General features: G+C 43.9%; 1 protein-coding gene across 2 annotated transcripts in view; it reads right to left on the bottom strand.

Moving 5' to 3' along the window:
- AOAH (acyloxyacyl hydrolase) overlaps positions 1-23,798 on the bottom strand; it is a 243,487-nt gene that overhangs the window by 93,010 nt on the left and 126,679 nt on the right. For both annotated transcript variants that reach the window (XM_026509300.4, XM_026509309.4), the window contains exons 5-7: positions 17,634-17,693; positions 12,301-12,371; positions 6,087-6,147 (exon numbers count right to left, since the gene is read on the bottom strand). In XM_026509300.4, the coding sequence (XP_026365085.3) occupies positions 6,087-6,147; positions 12,301-12,371; positions 17,634-17,693 (192 nt within the window). The remainder of the gene's footprint in view (positions 1-6,086; positions 6,148-12,300; positions 12,372-17,633; positions 17,694-23,798) is intronic.

Genomic DNA, 23,798 nt, shown 5'->3' on the forward strand with positions numbered 1-23,798 from the left:
GGATGTTTTTTCCTGCTTTATCAAAGATTAGTTGCCCAAAGAGCCGAGGGTCCATTTCTGGGTTCTCTATTCTGTTCCACTGGTCTATGTGTCTCTTTTTGTGCCAGTACCATGCTGTCTTTGCGATCACAGCTTTGTAGTACAGCTCGAAATCCGGCATTGTGATGCCCCCAGCTTTGTTTTTCCTTTTCAACAGTTCCTTGGCGATTCGGGGCCTTTTCTGTTTCCATACAAATTTAAGGACTATTTGTTCCAGTTCTTTGAAAAATGTCATCGGTATTTTAATCAGGATAGCAATGAAAGTGTAGATTGCTCTGAGTAACATGGACATTTTAACTATGTTAATTCTTCTGATCCATGAGCATGGAATATTTTTCCTTCTTTTTGTGTCTTCCTCAATGTCTTTCAAGAGTGATTTATAGTTTCTAGAATATAGGTCCTTTACGTCTCCGGTTAAGTTAATTCCGAGATAACGTATGATTTTTGGTGCTATTGTAAATGGGATGTATTCCCTAATTTCTCTTTCTTCAGTCTCATTATTCATGTATAGAAATGCAACTGATTTCTGAGCATTGATTTTGTATCCTGCCACCTTACTGAATTGCTCTATAACTTCTAATAGTTTGGGAGTGGCTTCTTTTGGGTTTTCCATATAGAGTATCATGTCATCTGTGAAGAGAGACATTTTGGCTTCTTCTTTGCCAATTTGGATACCTTTTATCCCTTTTTGTTGTCTGATTGCTGTTGCAAGGACTTCTAGTACTATGTTGGCTAATAGTGGCGAGATTGGGCATCCTTGTCGTGTTCCTGATCTTAAGGGAAAGGCTTCCAGCTTTTCCCCATTGAGAATGATATTCGCTGTAGGCTTTTCATAGATGGTTTTTATGAGATTGAGGAATGTACCCTCTATCCCTACACTCTGAAGGGTTTTATTTTTTTTTATTTTTTATTTTATTTTTTTTTTTAAAGATTTTATTTATTTATTCAACAGAGATAGAGACAGCCAGCGAGAGAGGGAACACAAGCAGGGGGAGTGGGAGAGGAAGAAGCAGGCTCATAGCGGAGGAGCCTGATGTGGGGCTCGATCCCAGAACGCCGGGATCACGCCCTGAGCCGAAGGCAGACGCTTAACCGCTGTGCCACCCAGGCGCCCCAAAGGGTTTTAATCAGGAAAGGATGCTGTATTTTGTCAAATGCTTTTTCTACATCTATTGAGAGAATCATATGATTTTTGAATTTTTCTTTCTGGATAAAATCTAAGACACTGATAGATTTGCGAATGTTGAACCATCCTTGCATCCCAGGGATGAATCCCACTTGGTCATGATGGATAATCCTTTTAATGTACTGTTGGATTCTATTAGCCAAGATCTTGTTGAGGATTTTGGCGTCCATACTCATTAGGGAAATCGGTCTGTAATTCTCCTTATTGATGGGGTCTTTGCCTGCTTTGGTAATATTGGCCTCATAGAATGAGTTTGGTAGCTTTCCTTCTGTTTCTATTTTTTGAAATAGCTTTTGGAGAATAGGTATTATTTCTTCTTTGAATATTTGGTAGAATTCCCCAGGAAAACCGTCCGGGCCTGGAGTTTTGTTTTTTGGAAGGTTATCACTGACTCAATCTCTTCATAATTAATTGTTTAAAAAAATCAATTTCTTTCTGTTTCAGTCTTGGTAGTTTATAGGTTTCCAGGAAGGCCTCCATCTCTTCCACGTTGCTTAATTTATTGGCATAAAGCTGTTGATAAAAGTTTCTAATAATCCTTCCAATTTCATTGGTGTTGGTTGTGACTTTCCTTTTTCATTCATAATTTTATTAATTTGGGTCCTTTCTCTATTCTTTTGGATAAGTCTTGCCAGTGGTCTGTCAATTTTATTAATTCTCTCACAGAACCAGATTCTAGTTCTGTTGATCTGCTCTATTGTACTCCTGGTTTCTAATTCATTGATTTCTGCTCTAATCTTGGTCAACTGCTTCCTTGCGCGTGGATTAGGCCTGTCCCTCTGTTGCTGTTCCAGCTTCTTGAGGTGAGAATATAAAAACTGCATTTTAGATTTTTCTATTCTTTTGAGTGAGGCTTGGATGGCTATGTATTTCCCCCTTAGAACTGCCTTTGCAGTATCACATAGGTTTTGGACCATTGTGTTTTCATTCTCGTTGGTTTCCATAAATTGTTTAAATTGATTTTTGATTTCCTGTTTTATTGAATCATTCTTGAGCAGGATGGTTCTTAGTCTCCAAGTATTTGAGTTTCTTCCAAATTTTTCCTTGTGGTTGAGTTCCAATTTCAAAGCGTTGTGGTCTGAGAATATGCAAGGAATAATTTCAGTCTTTTGGTATCGGTTGAGACCTGTTTTGTGACCCAGAACATGGTCTGTTCTTGAGACTGTTCTATGGGCATTAGAATAGAATGAGTATTCTTTGGTTCTGGGGTGTAGTGTTCTATATATATATCTATGAGATCCAACTCCTCGAGTATGGCATTCAAAGCCCTGTTTCTTTGTCGATTTTTTGCATGGGTCTTCTGTCTATTTCTGATAGTGGAGTGTTGAGGTCCCCTACTATTAATGTATTTTTATCTTATGTCTCTTTATTCTGGTTAAGAGTTGGCTTGTGTATCTTTCTGCTCCCCTGTTGGGGACATATATATTTATAATTGTCATATCCACTTGTTGGATACATCCTTTAAGAATAGGGGCGCCTGGGTAGCGCAGTCGTTAAGCATCTGCCTTCGGCTCAGGGCGTGATCCCGGCGTTCCGGGATCGAGTCCCACATCGGGCTCCTTTGCTGGGAGCCTGCTTCTTCCTCTCCCGCTCTCCTGCTGTGTTCCCTCTCTTGCTGGCTGTCTCTCTGCCACATAAATAAATAAAATCTTAAAAAAAAAAAAGAATAATATAGTGCCCTTCTGTGTCTCTAACTATAGTCTTTAGTTTAAAATCCAATCTGTCTGATATGAGAATGGCTACCCCAGCTTTCTTTTGAGGTCCACTGGCGTGAAAGATGGTATTCCATCCCTTTACTTTCAGTCTGGATGTATCTTTAGGTTCAAAATGAGTCTCTTGTAGACAGCAAATGGATGGGTCATTTCTTTTTATCCAATCTGCAACCCTGTGGCATTTATGGGAGCATTTAGGCCATTTACATTGAGACTGAATATTGAGAGATGTGATTTTAATGATGTCATGTTGCCAGTAAAGTCTTTGTTTCTATCGATTGTGACTTTCTGTTCTGTATCACCCTGGGGCCTTTTTACCTTTATAGAACCCCCCTTAATATCTCCTGTAGGGCTGGTTTCATGGTTACGAAATTGGTAAATGACTGGCGATTCTGGAAGGTCTGTATTTCTCCATCAATTCTGAATGACAGCCTTGCTGGCTAAAGGATCCTTGGCTGCATGTTTTTCTCTGAAAGAGCTTTAAAAATGCCCGCCCCAACCCTTTCTCTCATTCCAGGTCTGTGTAGACAGGTCTGACGTAATTCTGATAACTTTTCCTTGGTATGTGAGAAATTTCTTTGCTCTGGCCGCTTTCAATACTGTATCCTTGGATCTAATATTTGCGAATTGCACTGTGACGTGATGTGGCATAGGTTTGTCGTGGTTGAGCTTGGGAGGGGTCCTCTCTACCTCTTGGACACGAATGTTTGTTTCCCTTGCTAGATTAGGGAAGTTTTCAGCTACAATTTGTTCAAATATCTCTTCTAGACCTCTGTTTTTCTCCACCCCCTCAGGGATGCCAATGATTCTGACATTGGAACGTTTCATTTAGTCAGTAATCTCCCGTAACCTACATTCTTGAGCATGGATTTTTTAAAGACCAGATTCTATTTCAGCTTTTTCTTCTACTAACCCATCCTCCAATTCGCTGATAGGTTCTTCTGCCTCATTCACCCTGGCCATCAGAGCCTCTAGTTTTGACTGCATTTGGCTCATAGAATTTTTAATTTCTGCCAGATTCACTCTCGTTTCCGCCCTTAGAGATTCTATATTCTCATTAACATTTTCGTTAATACTTTCTTCAAGTCTACACATCATCTTGACCATTGTTACTCTGAATTCCATTTCTGATAATTTGGTTATATCCATGTCCATTAGTTCTGTGGCAGAGGCCACAGACTCATTGTCTTTTCTTTGCTAGGGGGGCATTTCTCCTTCTCGTCATTCTGATGAGGAGAGGTTGTGAGGGGTTGTCCAGAGCCCAAATTATTGACCGGGACCCAGGCAGTGTGCCCTTGTTTTATAGGGATCTTAGGGATGTGGGCTTCTTGGTTTTTCAGCCTGCCTTCTGGGGGAGGGGCCTGCCACGCCGATACTCAGGCAACCCTATTTGGGTAGAGTCTCAGTGTCCCCTGTGAGGGGGGATGGGGATGGGCACACTGTGAGCCGGTATTTCCAGGCTTTTGTTATCTGGCGGCTTTCCCTGGTGGTTTGCTGTGCCTCTTCTGAGGGTCAGAGCAGCAGTGGCCAAATCTCAGCCTCTGTCTCAGAACAGAGGGATCGCAGACCGTTCTCCACTGATGTTCTGGCCACTTTAACTCTGTTTCTGTTGGTGCTGTTCAACCCTGCAGCGTCCCAGGATGTGCGCCCCACACCCGGTATCCCAGCCCTCACTTCCAGGGCCAGAGCGTCTCTGTCCTTTGTGTTTCTAACACCACCAGCCGCCAGCTGCCCCCGTGCGCTCCGGAGCTCCCGGTCTCAGTCTGGTTCCAGTGAGCGCACCGGAGCTCTGGTTTCAGTCTGGTGGCGCGAGTTCCCCGGCTCATAGTCTCAGTCTGCTGTCTCGAGGGTGCCGTCCACGAGTCCGCCCGCTCCCCCGTGCAGATGACTACCACTTCTCGGTGCCCGAATGCGGCGGCTCCCTCCCCCTTCCGTTTATCTTCCGATATCTGTGCGCAGTTTCACGGCTCCCTGCTTCGTACCTCAATACTCAGCGCTGGAGATGTTCATTTGTAGAGATCCAGATGTATCTTCCTGCATCTCAGGCTGATTCTGTGGATGTTCAAGCTGGTCTGGTACCCATCCTGCTCGACTCAGGGGACCGGCTGAAAAAGGGGTCCCCTACTCCTCCGCCATCTTAACTCCCTCTCCCTGACATGTGTAATTCTTAATTCCAATACTGTCTAGGAACACTAGAGATTACTAAAATAATTAAGATTAATATGCTGAGACATGCTGTGTGAGGTAAAATGTAATAGAGTCCCAGCACCAATGCCGGGTGGTAGTGTGTGTGCATGAGTGTGTGTATATGTGCTTTTGGGTGTGTGTCCAGACGTGGGGTGCATGGGAGTGTATGCAATGTGAATGTGTAGGTATGTGGACATGTGTGCACTCACAGGTGTGGCTACGTGCATGCATGCTGTACGTATATGTGCATCTGTAGATGTGTGTGTGTGTGTGTGTGTGTCTGCGTGTACACTTCCACAAACAGCAGGAACATCTAACTCTCTGAACTTTATTAGTCATCAGTCTTCTTAGCCTCCAAAACAATTGGTTTATTTGGTCAAATGATTAATCATTGTAATGGATAATTTAAAAATCTCTAGCAAAGCAGGCTAATTATGTGGATTTATTATATGGTTGACCTGTCTCGTTCCTTGATTTGAAAGAATCAAGAGTCATAATAATATCAAACAATGTTTTTATTTCCCCCATTCCCAGGTAGAATATCTGAGATCCCACCAACTTTGGGGAGTTACATCTGCCAATTGCTTGTTTGTATTTTGCAGAGAACATCCTGACATCCTTACTGTCTAAATCAAACATGTGCCTACACATAACACAACACACACACTCTAAAAGTAGGTTTAAGAATTTCCAAAATAATTCTCAACACCTTTCAAGACAACTGAAATACCCAGCTGGGAATGGCTTCAGGAATAAAAACAGTCTCGGCCTTAAGACCCACCCTGATGGTTTGTGTATTATTAAGATGCCAAAAAGTCCACAAAAATCATGGAAAGGTGTATTATCAAATTATTAATACATTCAATTGGAATTCAGTCTTGTCTTATTAAAGGCAAGGTATTTGTAGAAAGCAATATTTAGTAATATTTAGTTAACATCTGGTTACTCTTAACAATACTTACTGGGAAAACGCTGTATTTGTCTGAATCTACATCTTTGAATGGCACAGAATTTTTTATAGTTCTAGAAAAAAGAAAACAAAACAGCTGGTGAGCTAAGAAAAAAAGAAACTGTGTTTGTGAAAACAAACAGAGACATTTCAGATACGGCTATGTTGAGTATGTGATAGAAGTCCATTCTAAAAATAAAATGAAGTGCCTCCATGGTATGGAAGAGCGCCAGCCAAACTTTGCCAATCTCTGCTCTCCACTTAATTAGAACTATTTTCTCTCTGATATTAATTTGGCCCATATGGGGAAGTGAAACAATTACATCAACATTTTGGAGAACTTAGGAAATTGATGTTGAGATGCCCAGAAAAGAAGGAGACTGCATTTTTGGTCCAATGAGCTCAGCACTACAGATTGAATTTGTGCCATTTTACACATTCTGTGATGGAAGTCTTTTCTTAAAATCTACATCTACTCTTTTAAACCACTAACTCTAAGAATCTTGAGGCACTTGAGCTGGCAATGTTCACTCCCATTCATGAGCCTAGAAAACCAAAGATTCGGATGTGACTGATGACCAAGCAAAGTCATGCTAAGGCCACAGACCCCTCCCCCGAGGGAGGCTCTCCCCCTGTGTCCTCACTACCAAACTTTTCCCAGCTCCTGAATAGCAAACACTGCTTTCCCTCTAGGAAAATCTCTCATGGGGTAGCAGGCTATGCCATCATATGGCAGGGTGAAGCTATTTTCAGAGCCTAGAATGTAGAGAGTAACATGAGCCTTTACAGGATTTACTAAATGGTCTTTTGAATCAAGAGCACTCCAGCAGCTGTGAGAGCCTCAAGGCAAATGGATTTAGTAAGAGCCAGCATGGAGCCTAACTGGTGTCATGGAGCCTGTCTTACTAACTCTGGGATGGTGGACCCACCAGAAGTCTAGGTCATAAGCTTCTCCAGAGATGGCCTCTCCTATAAAACTAGGTAGTCCCCCCCCCCCCCGCCATGTACATGTTTGACCTCTTGGAGAGCTAGTATAGTTATCTAGGTGAGAAGAGGAGGAAAGACACACACACACACACCACACATACACACAGATGGTACAGACTCAAACAGTCATATTTTCAGCCTGGGAAAGTGCTAGGTGAAAGGGCCCACCTAGTACTCCAAAGCTGTCCCCCACCTTGCCATCCTGAGGATGGGAGTTTGAAGGAAAAATGAGTTGTCTCTAGAACTGGAAAGTGAGTTCATTAAATTAATGAACAAATGAAGCAAATTAATAAGCAGATGAAGATCTGCTTATTTTAAAGGCTCAAATTAACTAACCCAAACCATACATTCTAGACACAGTATGGTAGATTGGTCATCCAAAGTAGCATAAACTGCAATTTACATAAACCCCGCAATCCCTTAGTCATAGTCTCCAATCCAAAGTGTTCCGAAAACTGAGTTGTTGGTTTTTTTTTTTTTTAACTTTGCAGAAAATTCATTTGGTGGTAAAAACTTGATCTGAACTGATATAAGCCAATTCATCAGCTTTACCCTACTTAGTGTGTTTATACATTTCATTGCTGAAATATAAATGTGTTTAATCAGAAGGTACTGAGAGTGTTAGGTGACCTATGGTCACTATATGTTGATTTTCTTAAAATCTGGAAAATTCTGAATTCCAGATCACATCTGGCTCCAAGGTTGCAGATAAGACATTACTGATGTTTACTAACATTACTTCTGCAAAACTGTATCTAAATCTGATACTTCATGTATCCTTATAGATGTCTAGTTGTATGCTGAAACATCCTTCCCTCCCTCCTTTCCTTTCCTTTCCTTCCCTCCCTCCTTTCCTCCCTCCTTTCTTTCCTTCCTTCCTTCCTTCCTTCCTTCCTTCCTTCCTTCCTTCCTTCCTTCCTTCCTTCCTTCCTTCCACAGGCATTTTTGGAATCCCTGCTGTGTGCCAGACACCATGTTAGATATTAGGGATGAATATAAGATATATTTCCGGAGCTAGAGGAGCTTCATGGGGGCTAAGAACTCACCAATATGCAACTACAGTGCTATGGAGAAAATGCTATAAAGGGTTGTGCAACAAGAAGGAAAACACTCTAATGCTATACAGGGAAGAAGGTAATCTTAAGTTTAAATTTAAAGGATAAAACATTTTCAAGGCATGTAATTGGGTGAAGAATGTTCTAGTAGGAAAGAAAAGTCATGGGAAACCCTTTAACACAGTTCTGGTTCTGAAATTAGACTCTCTGGGTTTGAATCCCAGGTCTGCTGTCTACTTGCTATATAACCTTAGGCAGATTATTTAATCTTTTGTACCTCTGCTTCTTCGTTCATAAAATGGGGCCAATATTAGTCCCAGCTTCCTAGGGCTGTTGTAAAGACTAAGTGAGTTTCTACATGGGAAGCATAAAGACCTGTGCCAACCATGTGGTAAACACTCACAAAACATTAGCTCTTCTTCTTATTTTGTGCAATGGTAACAGTTATTCCAAGGATGATTTCTAGGGCAGGGCAAACACGAGTCAGGTATCTGCTCCTATGGCATTTTAGTTTCTGGAGCCATCCCAAATCCAATCCATGTACCCTCTTTAGATTTTCAGATTTCCAGGCACACAATGTTCTACCCAGCTATCTTGTTGGCTGGGGCAGCTAATCACCTGCTTGGGGATGAATATAAAATATATTTCCAATAGAGCCATTGCTCTATGATGGCCAGTTGTCGAGCTAGCAGGCTTGATCCAGTGAGCAATTGTAATTGCAGGTGAATGTTATTCATTACATAATAGAATAGTTATTCAAGTTCAAACTCCCTAAAATTATTTCATGAAACTGGGGCATTACAACAAAAGAAAACTAGGGAGAAGAAAGTTTCCTTGTGTAGCTATCTCACATTTGAGTCCCCAGCAGCACTCCAGGGCTGGGAATGGGTTTGTTTCATATGCATGTGGATGTGTTAGAGGCCTCTCTGTAAGATGAAATGAGAGCAGAGAACACCAGGAAAGAATACACCAGGGCTCACCTTGGTGGCAGGGACAGGGACCAACGTGGTTGGAAGGTGTAGGTCATGGGGAAGAAGTAACAAAAAAAAAAAGAAAAGAAAAAAATGATGAACTAAAGGTAATTAACATAGGCTAGGACAGTCTGTATGCCTTTATGTGAAATGATCCATATGTGGGTTTATGCATATGGAAATTAAATAAAAAGAAGAGATTATTAAGAGGGGACTCTCTTGACTTACCATTGTTACAATAAAAAATAGTGCATAGGCACTGTGAATTCTGATCAGCACAAGACAAAAAAAGAACAAAAACTTGATTGCCCTATGAGAGTAGCTTGGTATCCCACATATTTTTTTTTCTAGTAAAATAGTGCTTTTTCTTTATTTATTCCCATGTTTCTTCACTGAGTCCCTACTAAGTCAAAGCAATGTGTTAAGTACAAGGACAAAGGTTTATTAAGAAATGGTGTCCCCACCCTCTAAGAGCTGTGGGTGGTATGGGAGCCTGATGGGGAGAGGCGGTAGAAGAATGGGGTGCAGGAGCAGGCACTGGTGAGCTCGGGGTATGGAGGGCTAGCCAAATGCCTGATAGCATGGAGCTGGAAAACTGCCCATGGTGGGAACACCTTCACTGTATTTTGAAGGCATTAGACCAAACAGGATGAGGCAGGAGAGGCATAGAACAGGAAAAGCATTCCTACTAGAAGGGATTTGATTGAAGGATTATGTAATAGAAGACATGTAGGTCTTGTCTCTACTACCTGCTGACTGTGCTTAGTGGGTCAGATATTCAATGCGCTAGAACCTACTTGCTCATCCAAAAGTGGGGTGAAGAGTCGAGGGATAGACAATTGAGTGACTCTGAGCCTGGCCTTTGCAACCAGGCTGCTGGGTTCAAATGTCAGATTTATCGATTACTAGCACCACGGCCTTGGGCAAAAGACTTCACCTCTTTAGAGAGGGGACAATAATGCCATCTGCCTTGTAGGGTTCCATTGAGAAGAGTTCCTAGTGCATAGACCTTCTCAGGTAACTTTCAGTTATTGTTATTATTACTAAGCCACAGGTTGTTTTGAAGAATAAATGAGTCTGTATTTAAATGCGCTTTGTAAACCATAAAGCACTGAATAAATTGTGAGCTGGTGCAAATTATACTCAAAGCACAATGATTTTTTTAGAAAGAAGAAAAAAACACACTGCTTTTGCTTTTTCATAAAAGAAAAATTTCTCTTTTAAATAGCGCCAGGAAAATCCCTGGTCACAGATGCTCTTGAATTCAATTTTTCAAAGGTGGTTCAATTGAAGAGTTGTCACTTTGGGTCCTGCTGGCCCATGTTTGACATAGAAAATGCAATGATACTTTTGGCAAGGAGGGGACAGGTGTCTCAATTCAGTAACAGCTAGGCATGATGAAATGACTGTGGGCCTGGGGAGCTGCCTGCATCTCAGCTTTCCAGCATCTTCTTTCATGTCTATTTCCCCTCTGTTCCCCATGTCCTGGTAGTCTCTGCAACCAGCCCTATTCATGAAAAGTGGTGTTGATCTTGTTTCTGGGACCCAGGTCAGCACTTTGCACAGCTGGCTTGCACGAACTCATGTGGGCAGAAGAACCAGGAAAAGTTTTAAAACTCTTGGATCTCCAAGAGGCTTTGACTGATGGCCAGAAGATAGTTTCCTTCTTTCCTGAGAAGCTTTCACAGCAGACAGGAGATGTTCAGTGGATTGAGCTCCCATGAAACTCATGAGATGAAGGATGGAGGAACACAGGAAAAGTGCCTCTTTTTATGGGTTGAATTGTGTTCACAAGAAGTCATGCTGAAGTTCTAACCCCTAGTCCCTATGAATGTGACCTTTTTTGGAAATAGGGTCTTTGCAGATGTTACAAAGTTAAGATGAGGCCATTAGACTGGGCCCTGATCCAATATGACCAGCGTTCGGATAAAAGGAAAAGACAAGCACACAGGGAAGACAAGATGGCCACACAGGGAAGACGGCCCGGAGGAGGCTGGAGGCAGAGATTGGAGTGTTGCAGCTGCAAGCTAAGCAACAAGGATAGCTGGCTGCTACTGCCAGAAGCGAAGAGGCAAGGAAGGATTTGACCCTGAGAGTCGGAGGCAATCTGAGAGAGAGAGCAGAGTCTCAGAGGAACCCTGCTAGCACCTCGCTTTCAGACTTCTAGACTCCAGAATGGGGAGAGGATAGATTTCTGTTGTTCTAAGCCACCCAGTTTGTAGGTATAATATTACAGCTGCCCTAAGAAATGAATATGGCCTCTGAGTCCAGATGCGCAGCCTGAGTCACCTCCAAGCCCCCACAAGGAGAGTTAGACCACCCAGACACTCCTGGCAGCCGGGAGAAGTGATTTCTTTAAGACTCAGTGTCCTTCACTGTGAAATGGAATAATAACAACCCCTACTTCATGGAGTTGCTGTGAGAACTCACGCAGACATGTTTGCCTGTTCCACGTGTGGCACCCATGGCATTGACCATACACGACGGGACAGCAGCCAAATTCACATGGGAAGTGGTCAAGTGCAAGGTAGAGCCTGTGCTATTTTGCCTCTTGGTCTAATGTCCCTCTCAGCACACCGTTCCATCTTTTAATGCTATAGACAGTGATTAGGGTGACACCCAGCGTAACCTCAGACTCAGAATAGAGCTGGGGTATGGGAATTAAACAGAGACGGGAAGTCCTGGGAATTTGGGACAGTGTCTCTGTATGGGCAACACTGTTCATACATATCTGAGCCAGAGTTTTTAGGTAATGGGTTGAGCTCTGTGGAAAAAAAAAAAAAAAAAGAAAAGGTCCCTTTCCAGCCTCGTGAGTGCTTTGCAGTGAGATGCTCAGAGTCCCTTCCTTGATGAGGCACCGACCTTGACCTTGTCTGTGTCTTACACAGCAAGGAGGGGCTGTCCCCATGTGTGGCATGGGTGTGCACTGAGCTGCCCAGAAGTTTCACGGGCAGGCTGTGTGCTGGCCTGGGTATAAGTCAGGTTTTGAGGTTCAAGCATCCTGGTATGCAGTGGATTTCCAAAATAATTCATGCACAGCTCATTTGTTTTTAAGTTTCTATATACGTCATGGTACTAGTCACGAGCAACAAACACTTTCACCTTCGGGAAGATGCCTTTTACATTTGATGATCATCTTAGTCATTGGACAACAGGGATAACCAAGGGTGCCATCTCATGCCCATAGTTGGGGAGGCAGAAATAGTATACGTACGATTTAATCCTCTGACAGATCTTGGCCAAAAATGGGAGGGAACAAACATCAGAACTACTTCTGGAATATTCCTGGAGAGGAAAAAAAAAAAAAAAAAAGAGTTGCTTAGTTCAAGGAATAGCCCTGCAACTTGTAAAAGCCCTTCTTCTCCTGTTGGCTCCATAGTCTGGATTTCGGGAGCCTCTTTCCTTCAGAACCTGGGCCATCTCAGTTAACTAAATTTACCTCTTGTTTCTGTCCCCGCACTCCATCCTCACTCCGTCTCGGTGCTTTTGTTCTTGCTGAAGCTCTCCACTTCCTCACGCTGCCAGCTACCCCGACCTGCACCTATGCTCCACCTCTTCCCCAAAAGGTCTGGCCCACTGTGGTCTGTTCCACTTGGGCGACAACATTCCTCTCCCTCCTTGTACTCAACGTCTTTGAGAAAGGGTTTGAAATAAAGAACATGTCCAAATGGAGTAATCCCAGCCTATTATGAGAGAAAATCAAGACTAATAGGAGAGACATGGCCAGGGCTTGGGAGGAAGGAAGGAGGCAGTCCCCTTTCCTGGGGGGTGCTGTGGGAGCAGATGAGGTGTAAGACAAAGCTCCTCAAGCTTCATGAGAAGGGACTTCAGACAGCACTTGCCATAAGACTCTCACTGTGCGACAAATGAAAAGCCCTGGCTTTTTACTAAGAGGTTCTCACTGTGCGACAAATGAAAAGCCCCGGCTTTTTACTAAGAGGTACGTTTACAATGATTGTGGTTTCCATGATGTTTTCCTCAGATGAAAGAAAAAGACAACAGGCTAGAAAAAGTTAGAAGCTAGCATTTATCATTGAAGTGGGAGAGATGGGTGATTTTTGCCAGCCCAAAGAGTCCTTCAGATGGCTATGAGTTGGATCATTAGCATTGGCGATACATTGACCCTCGCAAAGAACAGCAACCTCCTTTTCACTCTATGAATCAAAGTTGAGCAAACCTTTGTGATGTTTGCTCCACTTTCTAGGATGGGAGGAACACTCCTGATTGGTACTACCATCCATATGCAAGACATGGAGACAGAAGAGGCTGTCCTTGTCCTCATCAAGCTGACTGCCTAATGGAGCAGAGGGGTGAGTATCTCAGCTCTTAGCATGCTTTGGGATGTCTGCAGTGTCCCAGCATTAACACGGCTATCTAGGCACCCAGAGGAGGAGGCAGGAGATGACCCAGAAGTCATGTAGGAAGGATGCTGGCAGGAAGGAAGAGACAGATGTTCTAGGCTTTGGGACCCCAAGTGTGGTCCACAGGTTTGCTACAGGTGCACTTTGTGAGCCCCGCTCTGATCTACTGAACTGGAAAGCCTGGGGTAGGTCCCGGGAATCAGGGTTTTCTGAGCCTCCAGGTCATTCTGCTGCTAGCTAAAATTTGAGAACCACTGCTCTAGGCCCTAGCTGATGAAAGTGTGATCACAAACCAGGAGCATGGATGTTGTCTGGGAATTTTTGGAAATGCAGAGTCTCAGGCCCCACAGCAGACCTGCTGAATCAGAGTCTATGTGTCATCAAGGTCCCAGCTTATTGGAGGAATTGTTGAAGCAGGAGAAGCATGGCTTCTGGCAGAGGGAACACCCCGTGAGGTGCTGTGGGAGTATGAGCAGGTGTGGCATCTCGGGGGCCACCGAATGTTTCCACTCTGGCGGGGGTGTAGCGAAGCACAAGGACGTGGTGAACCATGGAGGGAAGGAGACGTCATGACTAGACTAGGATACCTCACTGTGTGCTATCCTGTGGGGGTTCCTGAAGGTATTAAGCGGAGGGATCACATTCATATTTCAGAAAGGTATCCTGGGGGTGACACGGTGGCCTGGAGGAGGTGAGCTGGGGCAGAGAGACCTATCGGCAGATAAAGACCCTGAGACCTGATCTTGGGGTTTCTCATCTCAGCCCTAGTGCTATTTTGGGAGGAATAACTCTGTTGTGGGGCTGTGCTGTGCCTTGTGGGATGTTCAGCAGTATATCTGGCATCTAGCCATTCAGATGCAAGCAGCCCCAAAATGTCACCAGATATTGCCAAATGTCCTCAGGGGAGGGGTGGGGAGGACAAAGTTGCCACTGACTGGGAACCACTGTTGTAAGGCAGGAGGAGGGAGGATGGTCGTGCAAAGGAGGGGTGTTTAGAAGGTTGAGTCCAGAGACCTGGTAACTGATGGAGATAAGCACTGTAGACACACCGTAAAACAAACACCAGCATGAAATCATACCTCAAAATTGGTGGCAGGTTGGAAATATAGACACATTCTGAGACTCAGAGTTCGAAGTCAGGTTGCATTTGAATGTTTGAGTTACATCTTTGAATATTTACTTGAATCTGAAGGCCTTGGTGTAATTAACCTAACGACAAGGTAGATTTTAACACTGATGTAACCAATACATCAAAAAAATTTATATGGACAGCCTTAGAATTACTGCACAAGAGGTACAAAAGAATTAAATGTTATAATTGCACAGCTGTTCACTGTCAGGATTCAACAGAAGGCTGCGGCTATCTCTGACATTCATTGTGCAGAAATTCGGTCTAGGGTGTGGACAATAGATGATGTAGCTTATCCAGGGACTACCTGCCCCTAACCCCCGCCCCCCACCGAACTCCTCCTGTTCAGACAGAGGTTTTAATTATCCAGTCCTTTCATCACCTAGCATGGGAAAGACGAACCTCTTATCATTTACTTGCAAAGAGAAATGAAACAGACACAGAATAATGTTGCAGAAGTCCTCCTTTGCAGTTTACCAGCCCCTTCCTTTCAATTTGAACTTCATTAGACAGAGGCAAAATGTAGGCTGTTATTGATTCAGCAATGGTTTTAAAATATTGCACCTAGTGGCACATAAACCCATTTAAATGAAAGTCCCAATCTGGGCTGTCCCTGGGCATAGGAGTCATGCAGCATCTTCATTTAGCAATCTGTTTGAACCAGTTTCTGCTTGTATCCTAAGCTTTCCCACACACCAGGATGTTAAATGAAAGCAGAACAATACACAGGGGTTGAATAAAGAAAAAATGTGGTGACTGGGTAAAACAGAAGGTCAAAGGGGAGAGAACAACTTCTCGTCTATACACAGCCAAACTGAAGTTCAAGTTCTGCATGGTGAAGTGCTTTTCAACCCTTGCTATGTATTACTTTACTTGGGTTTAATTGCACTGGGGAAGATGATTCTATTAAGTAGGTAGGTTTTTGATCAGGGATGTCAGGTACAGTTGCGCAGGTCATGTGCTGCATAATTTTAACCTACATAGCCCGTGATGTGAGTGGTGCTTCCTGAAATTTAGTGCTGAAGAGGTCTGGTTGAGGGCTATTGGCATAGTGGAGAAGGTAAGGACTTGGAAGTAGCTAGATCTGGATTTAAATGATGGGTTTCTCACTTCCTAGCTATGGGGAATGAGCGAATTACTTAATATATCTGATCCTTAGTCCTCTTGTCTGTAAAATCGGGTTGAAAACAAAAATATACTATCTATTTTCTATGAGTTTTTGTGATAATTAATTGATTCCGTAACTCAGGTACTCTAAACCCTTAGATGCTCAGTTTTCTGCCAGATCCATGAGGAGCCTCTAAGGGCCTCACTGAGATGCAGATATTTCCTGGAACATTCCTTTTGACAATACCACACTTTCCCCCAGTCTGACAGGCTGTGCTGAAATGATATGTGGCCTACTGTGTGCTTCTTTCTGCATCCTGGCTCAGTCTGCAGTTAGACCAGCCATCACAATGGAATTATGGAATTAATTGTAGCCAATACCATCTGAGCAGTAATTCAGAGAACCTTATTTGCATTTTCTGATTATTTTTTCCTTGATAGCTTTAATTTAGAGTGTACATAAATTGTAGGAGGTTTTGGAGGAGTTTTGTATTGTTGTTCGGTAGATTTTTTTTTGGCTTCTTACAAGGAATTATTGGAACCCGGCCGCATGAATTATGCTTGCACTTCTGATGACAGAAATGAAAAATTGTAAAATCCTAATTAGCCCTTGAGTTAATGCCAAGGCAGTTTGTGCTAGCGGAGTTAACAATGCTCTGAGAAGAAGTTTTTAGGTGTGCGTGGAGAAGGAAAGAAGAATCTTGTTCTCTAGTTTTGTTTAGAGTTCTGAAGGTAGTCAAGAGTTTCCCGTGGTGTTTCAATTTCTTGTTCCGTGGCTTCGGCAAATTAGCTAACCCGTTACTGTTGGTCTTTAATTACTCACTGAATTAAATAATGGTTGGCAACACAGACATTGTGATAGATTAACTGATTGTGTAGAAATGCCTGAATATTGCCATTCACCACATACCAGCCTTGTACATCAAAACCCATATACCCCCCACGAGTGGGGTTGCCAGATAAAATATGGCACTGAACATACTTATACTAAAAATTTATTCATTGTTTATCTGAAATTCAAATTTAACTGGTCTCCTCTATTTTTATTTGCTAAATCTGGCAAGCTGAGCCACGAGGGCTTTTCCTCCTCCTTATTTCTGTGCTGCCAAATCAAGATTACCTTAAATGGACTGCATCAGGGTGAATGACGAGCAGGGTGATGAGGGAGAGGCCAAGGACGAAGGCCATGCCCTCTCATCTCTGAGGAATGCTTCCTTATTGCCGGGATCTCTCGCATCGAGGGGGACTTGGTTCTTTGGAGGGTTACTTCTCTGCTTCCTGTTCAGCTGGAGCTCATTTGCATCCAGGGCCTAAGTCAAATACTTGACTCCACGATAACTGATTTGAACTAAACATGGTATTGATTGAGTGCTGGGCAAGTTCCAGGCATGATACCAACACCCGACACACATCCATTCTCTTAGTCCTCACACCCACGCTTTGACGAAGAACATTACCACCGTCTCTGTCCTGCTGCCAGGAAAACCGAGGCTCAGCCTGAGGTCACATATTTAGGAAGTGGAGGGGTGGGAGGACACAGCCTCCTCCAAAATGGTCTACTGGAGAGTAGCAGTCCTCAACTGTGAGGACCAGAGGACATTTGGCAACATCAGGAGACATTTTTGGTTGTCATGAGTGGGGAAGGGGGACACGGCCGCTGGCATCTTGTGGTACAGGACAGGGGTGCTGCTATGGTGCACAGGACAGTGCCCACAACCAAGGAGTAACCAGCCCCAAATGTCAGTACTGCCCGGTTTCAGAAACACTGCTGTCGAGAGAGGGAGGAGAAAAAAGGGGGGAGGGGCTCACTTTCCTACTTAACTTCACTGCAGCTACGGTGTTGTGGGCTGGGATCTGCAGTAGCCCCTGGCCTTAGGGGTGGGAGAGCAGGGGAAGGGGAAGACGAAGGCGCCAAGCAGAACACTGATATTCTTCTCATCCGTTGCTTACCGGAGTTGGGGATTTCTTCACAATCTGTCTCGCCTTCTCTAGTGTAAATTTCCATGCCTCCTATAAAAACAAAGTTAGACAACATTACAGCATGTGTCTCATCTCTTCTATGTTTTTCTGAAGTTAGGATTTTTAAAGTCCGTAAGTTTGCAGTAAAGAAATTATTCCATAAATTTGTGATAAGATAATTCGGAAGAAGGCAATTTCATGCTAATAACTCTTTATTAAGGGATTTACTCTGTGCCAGATGCCGGGCTAAGTACTTTGCAAACAGGATCTTATTTAATTTTCACAACAGCTCTGAGAGATACGACCTTTTTATAGATGAAGAAATTGAAATGCAGGAAGCTAAGAAACTGGCTGAAGGTCGCAGAGCCAGTGTCTGGCAGAGACCCAGGCTGACCTTCTACCTCCCGGCCTGCTATGCTGCGCAGACATCTCTAGGTCCCTTATCCTTGTGTCTGGAAGCTCCATGGCAGGAGGTGGCCAACAGCTCACCTGAGTGGTGACTGCTCCCACATAAGGTAACGCCCCATCCCCCATTTGCCAGCTCTTCTAGTTCTACAACCCCGTTCTTTCAACCAAGTCTAGAGCATCCAGCTGCATTTAGTTCACATGGCAAGTAGAAAGAGTTAGGTGATTATGACCAATGACTCTTGTTACACAATTCCATATTTGTATACTTGTGGGCAGTTTGGGAGGAAAGTAACCCTGGGGGAAGGGGGTGGAGAGTATTTGCTGCCAGCACAGCTTCCCAGATCTTCTGTACTCCCCTCATGTCCTGACCCTGCCACATTCTTCCTCATGCTTCTCTCTATAAGACCTAGGAGAGCCTGGGTAATGGTTTGCCCTCTGGGATCAAACCCCAGCTCTGCTGCATATTTGTTGTGTGTCCTTGAGCAAGTTAAACTCTGAGCCCTTCAGTATCCACACACTTACTTCCTTAACATATAAGAAAGCCCTATTTTTATTGTCTGTAACATGGAAATGATATCCACCTCATAAGGGTGCCGTGAGGATGACACGACATCATTCGTGTAAAGCCCTAGGCCAACGACTGCCCCAGTAATCCCCAGCTCAATAATTGATGGGTTGGTTGGAAAATTTCTGTTTCAGCCCCAGATTTCCCCTTACCCAGATCAGTAGGGAAGCTGGGATTATGGGAGAGTGCCATAGTTCTCACTCCAGGAAACTGAGAGCATTGTCCCTGCGTTTAAGCAGAAAGAACGGGTACTGGAATGGGAATTTGGAGATGGCTGTCAGCAGGAGAGGACTCCTGGGAGATGTAGCCATTGCTGCAAATGGACGTTCAGGACTTGTGTCCCTGCTTGACTCCTTTATGTATTCTTCACCCCCAGGGAGATGCCTTCCTCCATCATGGAGCTCCGTGCTATTCTGAAGACCTCAGCCATGTTGGGTGAACATGGGTGGAGAAGTGACTGCTCAGTGTGAGCTTGGTTTGCAGCCAATTTTCTAGCAGGTGCTTTAGGAAAGAGGAGAGCAGAGCCAGCCACAGCTTGCCCTCTGTGGGCTGGCTCTGAAACCCTCTCCCTAGCTTCTACCCCAAATCACACTCCTCCAGCTCAAATTCAAAGGATGGTAAACCATGGCTCTTGTGTCAGAGGCAGCAAGACCGCTGACACCTAAGAGTGCATGTTAGCAACATGAGAAGAGAAGCTGCTCTCCAGGTCAGTCTGGTCACCAGGATGTCCTTGTACAGTGTATGTTTCTTAAAACATTGAAACACTAATGTACCAGTTGGTGGACAATCACGTCCCTGAGCCATTGAGTGTCCCCACCATGGGCCTGGCCAGAGAGCCTCTCCCTAGGACTCCCCAGACTTCCTTGTGATCAGTCCACAAAGGGGCCAAAGTTGCAGTATAGCCTCAGGGGCACCTGCAGACTGGGCTCCAACACCACACCCATGTCCAGTCTGATTGGCTGACAAAAGGCCCAAAACCGTTCATTATAATCCTCACTTTAAAAACAGAGATGCCTGAATGCAATTTTGGCTTTTTCTGGAAATTCTGACAAATCCTGGAAACTCTCTGGTAAGTAACCCTCTCTGGCAGGGTCATTATAAGAACCTAGATCTAGGGGCAAATTTCTGTCATGGTGCCCTTATAGGCTGCTCTCCTTAGCCTAAGACTCATTCTCCATAATACCACAACACGATGTTGGTGCCCCTGTGCCTTAATTACGTGCTCCCTGCTTCTCTGCTTGGAAACACCCCTTCCTAAAGCCCAGCTCAAGTATCTTAGGGGCCCAGTACAGTCCTTGCTACCTAGTAGGTGCAAAACGGATATGGAAATAAAAAGTGAAAGAAAACATGTACGATATTACGTTAACCAAGGAAACAGGCTACCAGATATTATACACACAGAAAAAAGAATCCTGCAAAGAAATATACCATAATAATAAAATAAATAAAAAGGTGGATGAGACCTTTTTCCTTTTGGTCCTTTCTTGTGTTTTCTAAATTTTCAATCATGAGCACAAATTCAGCAATACATGTTTTTTAAAAAGAACTCAATACATGTTGCCCTGTTTCTTCCTGAAGAAACAAAACCAGGCTCCCAGCACAGGGACGCAGTGAGAACCCAGAGACCTGTGTGAAGAGATGTTCCTGCCCTCCCAGGGCTTCCGGGACACCAAGGAGACAGACCAGGAAGGAGCCCAGCAAGCAGAAGTGAGAGGGGCAGAGAGAGGCCTCGGCAGGGTCTTTGGAGGACAGGCCACTTGGGTCCCTTTGAGGGAATTAATTTGTGTTTCATCCAGCTCGGTTCTCTGAGGGGACCAAGTGTAGTGAGGGATAAAGACCAGTAAGCAAAGCAAACAAACTGCCCAGTGACGAGGGCTGCACCACACGCCTTCCGACCCCCTTCGTGCCGCACGTGATGATGCTTCTGTCGCTCTCCCTGGAAGGCCGAGGGCGGGTTCGTCAGGACCTGGCTCGACCAGAGCATCACTTGCTCCCACAGTTCAAGTGCGCAAATGCCAACATAAAAAAAAGAATCTAGATACCAGGTCTGATCATCTGTCCCCAGAAGAAAATGGAATGTAAGGATTCAAAGGTACTTGGAGGGGCACCTGGGTGGCTCAGATGGTTAAGCATCTGCCTTCGGCTCAGGTCATGATCTCAGGGTCCTGGGATCGAGTCCTGCTTCGGGCTCCTGGCTCAGTGGGGAGTTTGCCTCTCGCTCTCCCTCTGCCTCTCCCCCGCTCATGCTCTCTCTTGGTATCTCTCTGTCTCAAATGAATAAATAAAATCTTATTAAAAAAAAAAAAGATAGTTGGAAAAGCTAATATTTTGCTTGTTGTGATACAGGCAAATGGGCAGATCGTGAGCAATGTACAAATGAAGAGAACTGCTCTCTCTCCTCGGTAACCTTTCACTTGGCAATCTTGGAGCTAAAGGCACACTTCTAAAGTATGAGGACCACTCTTGCATCCTCCAAAAACTTAGGACTTCAGAATAGAGGGCGCAACTATAATCAGGGGTTGGAAAGAAAGTTCGGGAATAGGGGGTGAGCTGCATGTGCAACCTTTCTGGTCGGAAGCCATACTGGTGCTTATGACTCAGCTAGACCAATCATCTGAGGCATAAGCAGATTCTCCATGAACAATGAGGGGCTTGGTTCCGGAGTGCTCATTTGATCTTGCAACTGGTTATGGTCAACTCTTTCCAGTCTCTCATTACTTTCTCCCTCTGGTTATAGTGTGTCCTATTCCAGCTTCAAATCCCCTTTGGGGTCTCTTTAACATTCTCATGAGTGGATTGCCAAGGAGGCCCCCACACAGACTTACAGAGAGATAAGCCCTAAGCATGGGAGCTTAGAGTCTGAAGAACCATGGATACGTAGAATGTATTTCTTTACTCAAGAACTTGGAAAATTCCAAGGACAATATGGCACAGTGTCCTAGCAGGCTACAAGAGGAGGAGAGGTCGACCCTTTGCTTGATCATCGGAGCACATGGTAACATATATCCATGGTAGTTCATGGAACACTTTTGTCTAGAATGATTTAAGTGTCCATCCAAACCAGAGCCAGCCCAAAGTCTTCAGACAAGAGGAGAGGTTTGGTGAGTACCGATCTTTAGTGGAAGATATTTAAATGTTGTATTGATCGCTAGGTCATGGTCTCCATCATCATCTTTTTTTTTTTTAAAGATTTTATTTATTTATTTGACAGAGAGAGAGACAGCCAGCAAGAGAGGGAACACAGGCAGGGGGAGTGGGAGAGGAAGAAGCAGGCTCCCAGCGGAGGAGCCTGACGTGGGGCTTTATCCCAGGTCTCTGGGATCATGCCTTGAGCCGTTAACGACTAAGCCACCGAGGCGCCCCTCCATCATCATCTTCTATTTAAAGTGAGTTTGGACTCCAGAGTGCTTGTGGGTTTGAATCCTAGCTTTGCCATTCACTAGTTGTGGGACCTTGGGCAAGTTACTTAAGCACTCTGAGACTCACTCTTCTCATTTGCAAAATGGGGATAATTGTTTGTGCTTGTGTATATGTGTGTATTGAACAAGATAGCACTTGCAATAGTGCCTTGCATGTAGTAAGCATGACATTAGTGTTAACAGCAATTGATGGTTTTGAGTTGTTACATCACCAATACATAGCTGGAAAAATTACAGTAATTACAACATCAGCCTACAAAAATGTAGGCTGTATTTCAATGCTCTTGAAAACTGCGCTGAGTGGAAAGCGGAGAGGTTACAAAATATAAGCAGGCCCATTCTGCAAACAGTGCCGGTAGTACTCAAGTCTCTAGACTCCAACACGCTTTCCACCGTGACCACACTGTTTTCCAAGAAAAAAGCAAGCTTGAAATTTTAACACAAGCAAGAAAATATGACTTCTCAGGTTTCACCAGGGCATAAGGGAATGGCAAGGGGAATTCACACGGAGTGTGGATGGTTTAATGCAAAGGATCACAGCGTCAGGGGCGAGAACTGGCTCTGTACACCAACAACCTACGCACCTGTGTGGAAGTGCAAGTACAGGCATAGTAGGCAGCGTAGGACTGATCATGAAAGAGAAAGAAGTAGTCATTCAGTCATTTCTTTGTGCAATCATTCATTCATTCCTTCATTCCACAAACACTTACTATTTATACTGTGTGGCAGATTATATATTAGGGATGTAATAGTGAATGAGACATAACCCTTCCCATCAAGGGTTTTATAACCTGGGAGAGAGGATCGGCAATAAAATGTAATTAGAATACAATGTAGCAAGGGTTAAGTAATAATTACCATTATTCCTATTTTATAGATAAGGTAAACTGAGTCTCGGAGTGGATAAAGTTCAAAGTCACAAAGCCGTGAGTGGCACAGTCGAGATTCAGTTCAGACTCTTGGGGCACAAAACCCGTGCTTTTAATCCCGCTCTAGGAGATGTTAATAGGTGTGCTAGAAAAGAAAACTGTTGTTGTTTTAAGTTGAAAAAGTTTGGGAAATCTGTGAACTAAAAGCTCCTCTGAGAGAGCCACACACATTAGCATATTCAAGGCTTTCAGCCACTTTGTGGCAAGAAGCACTATTTAGAAAAGCATTTCCCGACATTCAAAACTTTCAGCCAAAGCATAGTGGACCTACCGTATTGTCTATGATGGGGAAACACGTAAAGAATACAGTGTACAGGGAATGCTTATAATTTCTCCCGACATTTAAAGAGTATTGGTGAATTGGCCAAGACGCACTCATTAATTGGGCCTTCTCAGGTTTTGTGATGTTAAATAACTAAATCCTGGTGCACTCAGGAGTGAAGGAAGTAAAGAGAAATAGTATTTTTAGGCATGAGTTTCTACGGTGAACAATTTTTAGCGATTGCGTTCTGTACTATCAATTATAGCAGCAGGTAGATTTTAAAAATTACAGAAAGTGCTTTTGTTCACTTCACACTCCTGACAGCAGTGACAGGTACCCACAAAGTAAAAAGCCCCTGGGAAGTGAAAAGATGATTTTAGATGTGTGTTTTTTATTGTTGAAGAGCAGGCATGTATGGGGGGGGCAGGTCACTGATCTACTTGGATCTTTTCTAGAAGTTTATTAGGACAGGTTTTTTCCACACCCCCAAATTTAATGGTATAAGTTGATTCATAAATAGAGCAAGATTTGAGAGAACCTATCTCCAAGGACTTGACTGCCCACTGGAGGCAG

The sequence above is a fragment of the Ursus arctos genome, unplaced genomic scaffold, assembly GCF_023065955.2.
Source record: "Ursus arctos isolate Adak ecotype North America unplaced genomic scaffold, UrsArc2.0 scaffold_3, whole genome shotgun sequence".
Classification (NCBI taxonomy): Eukaryota; Metazoa; Chordata; class Mammalia; order Carnivora; family Ursidae; genus Ursus; species Ursus arctos.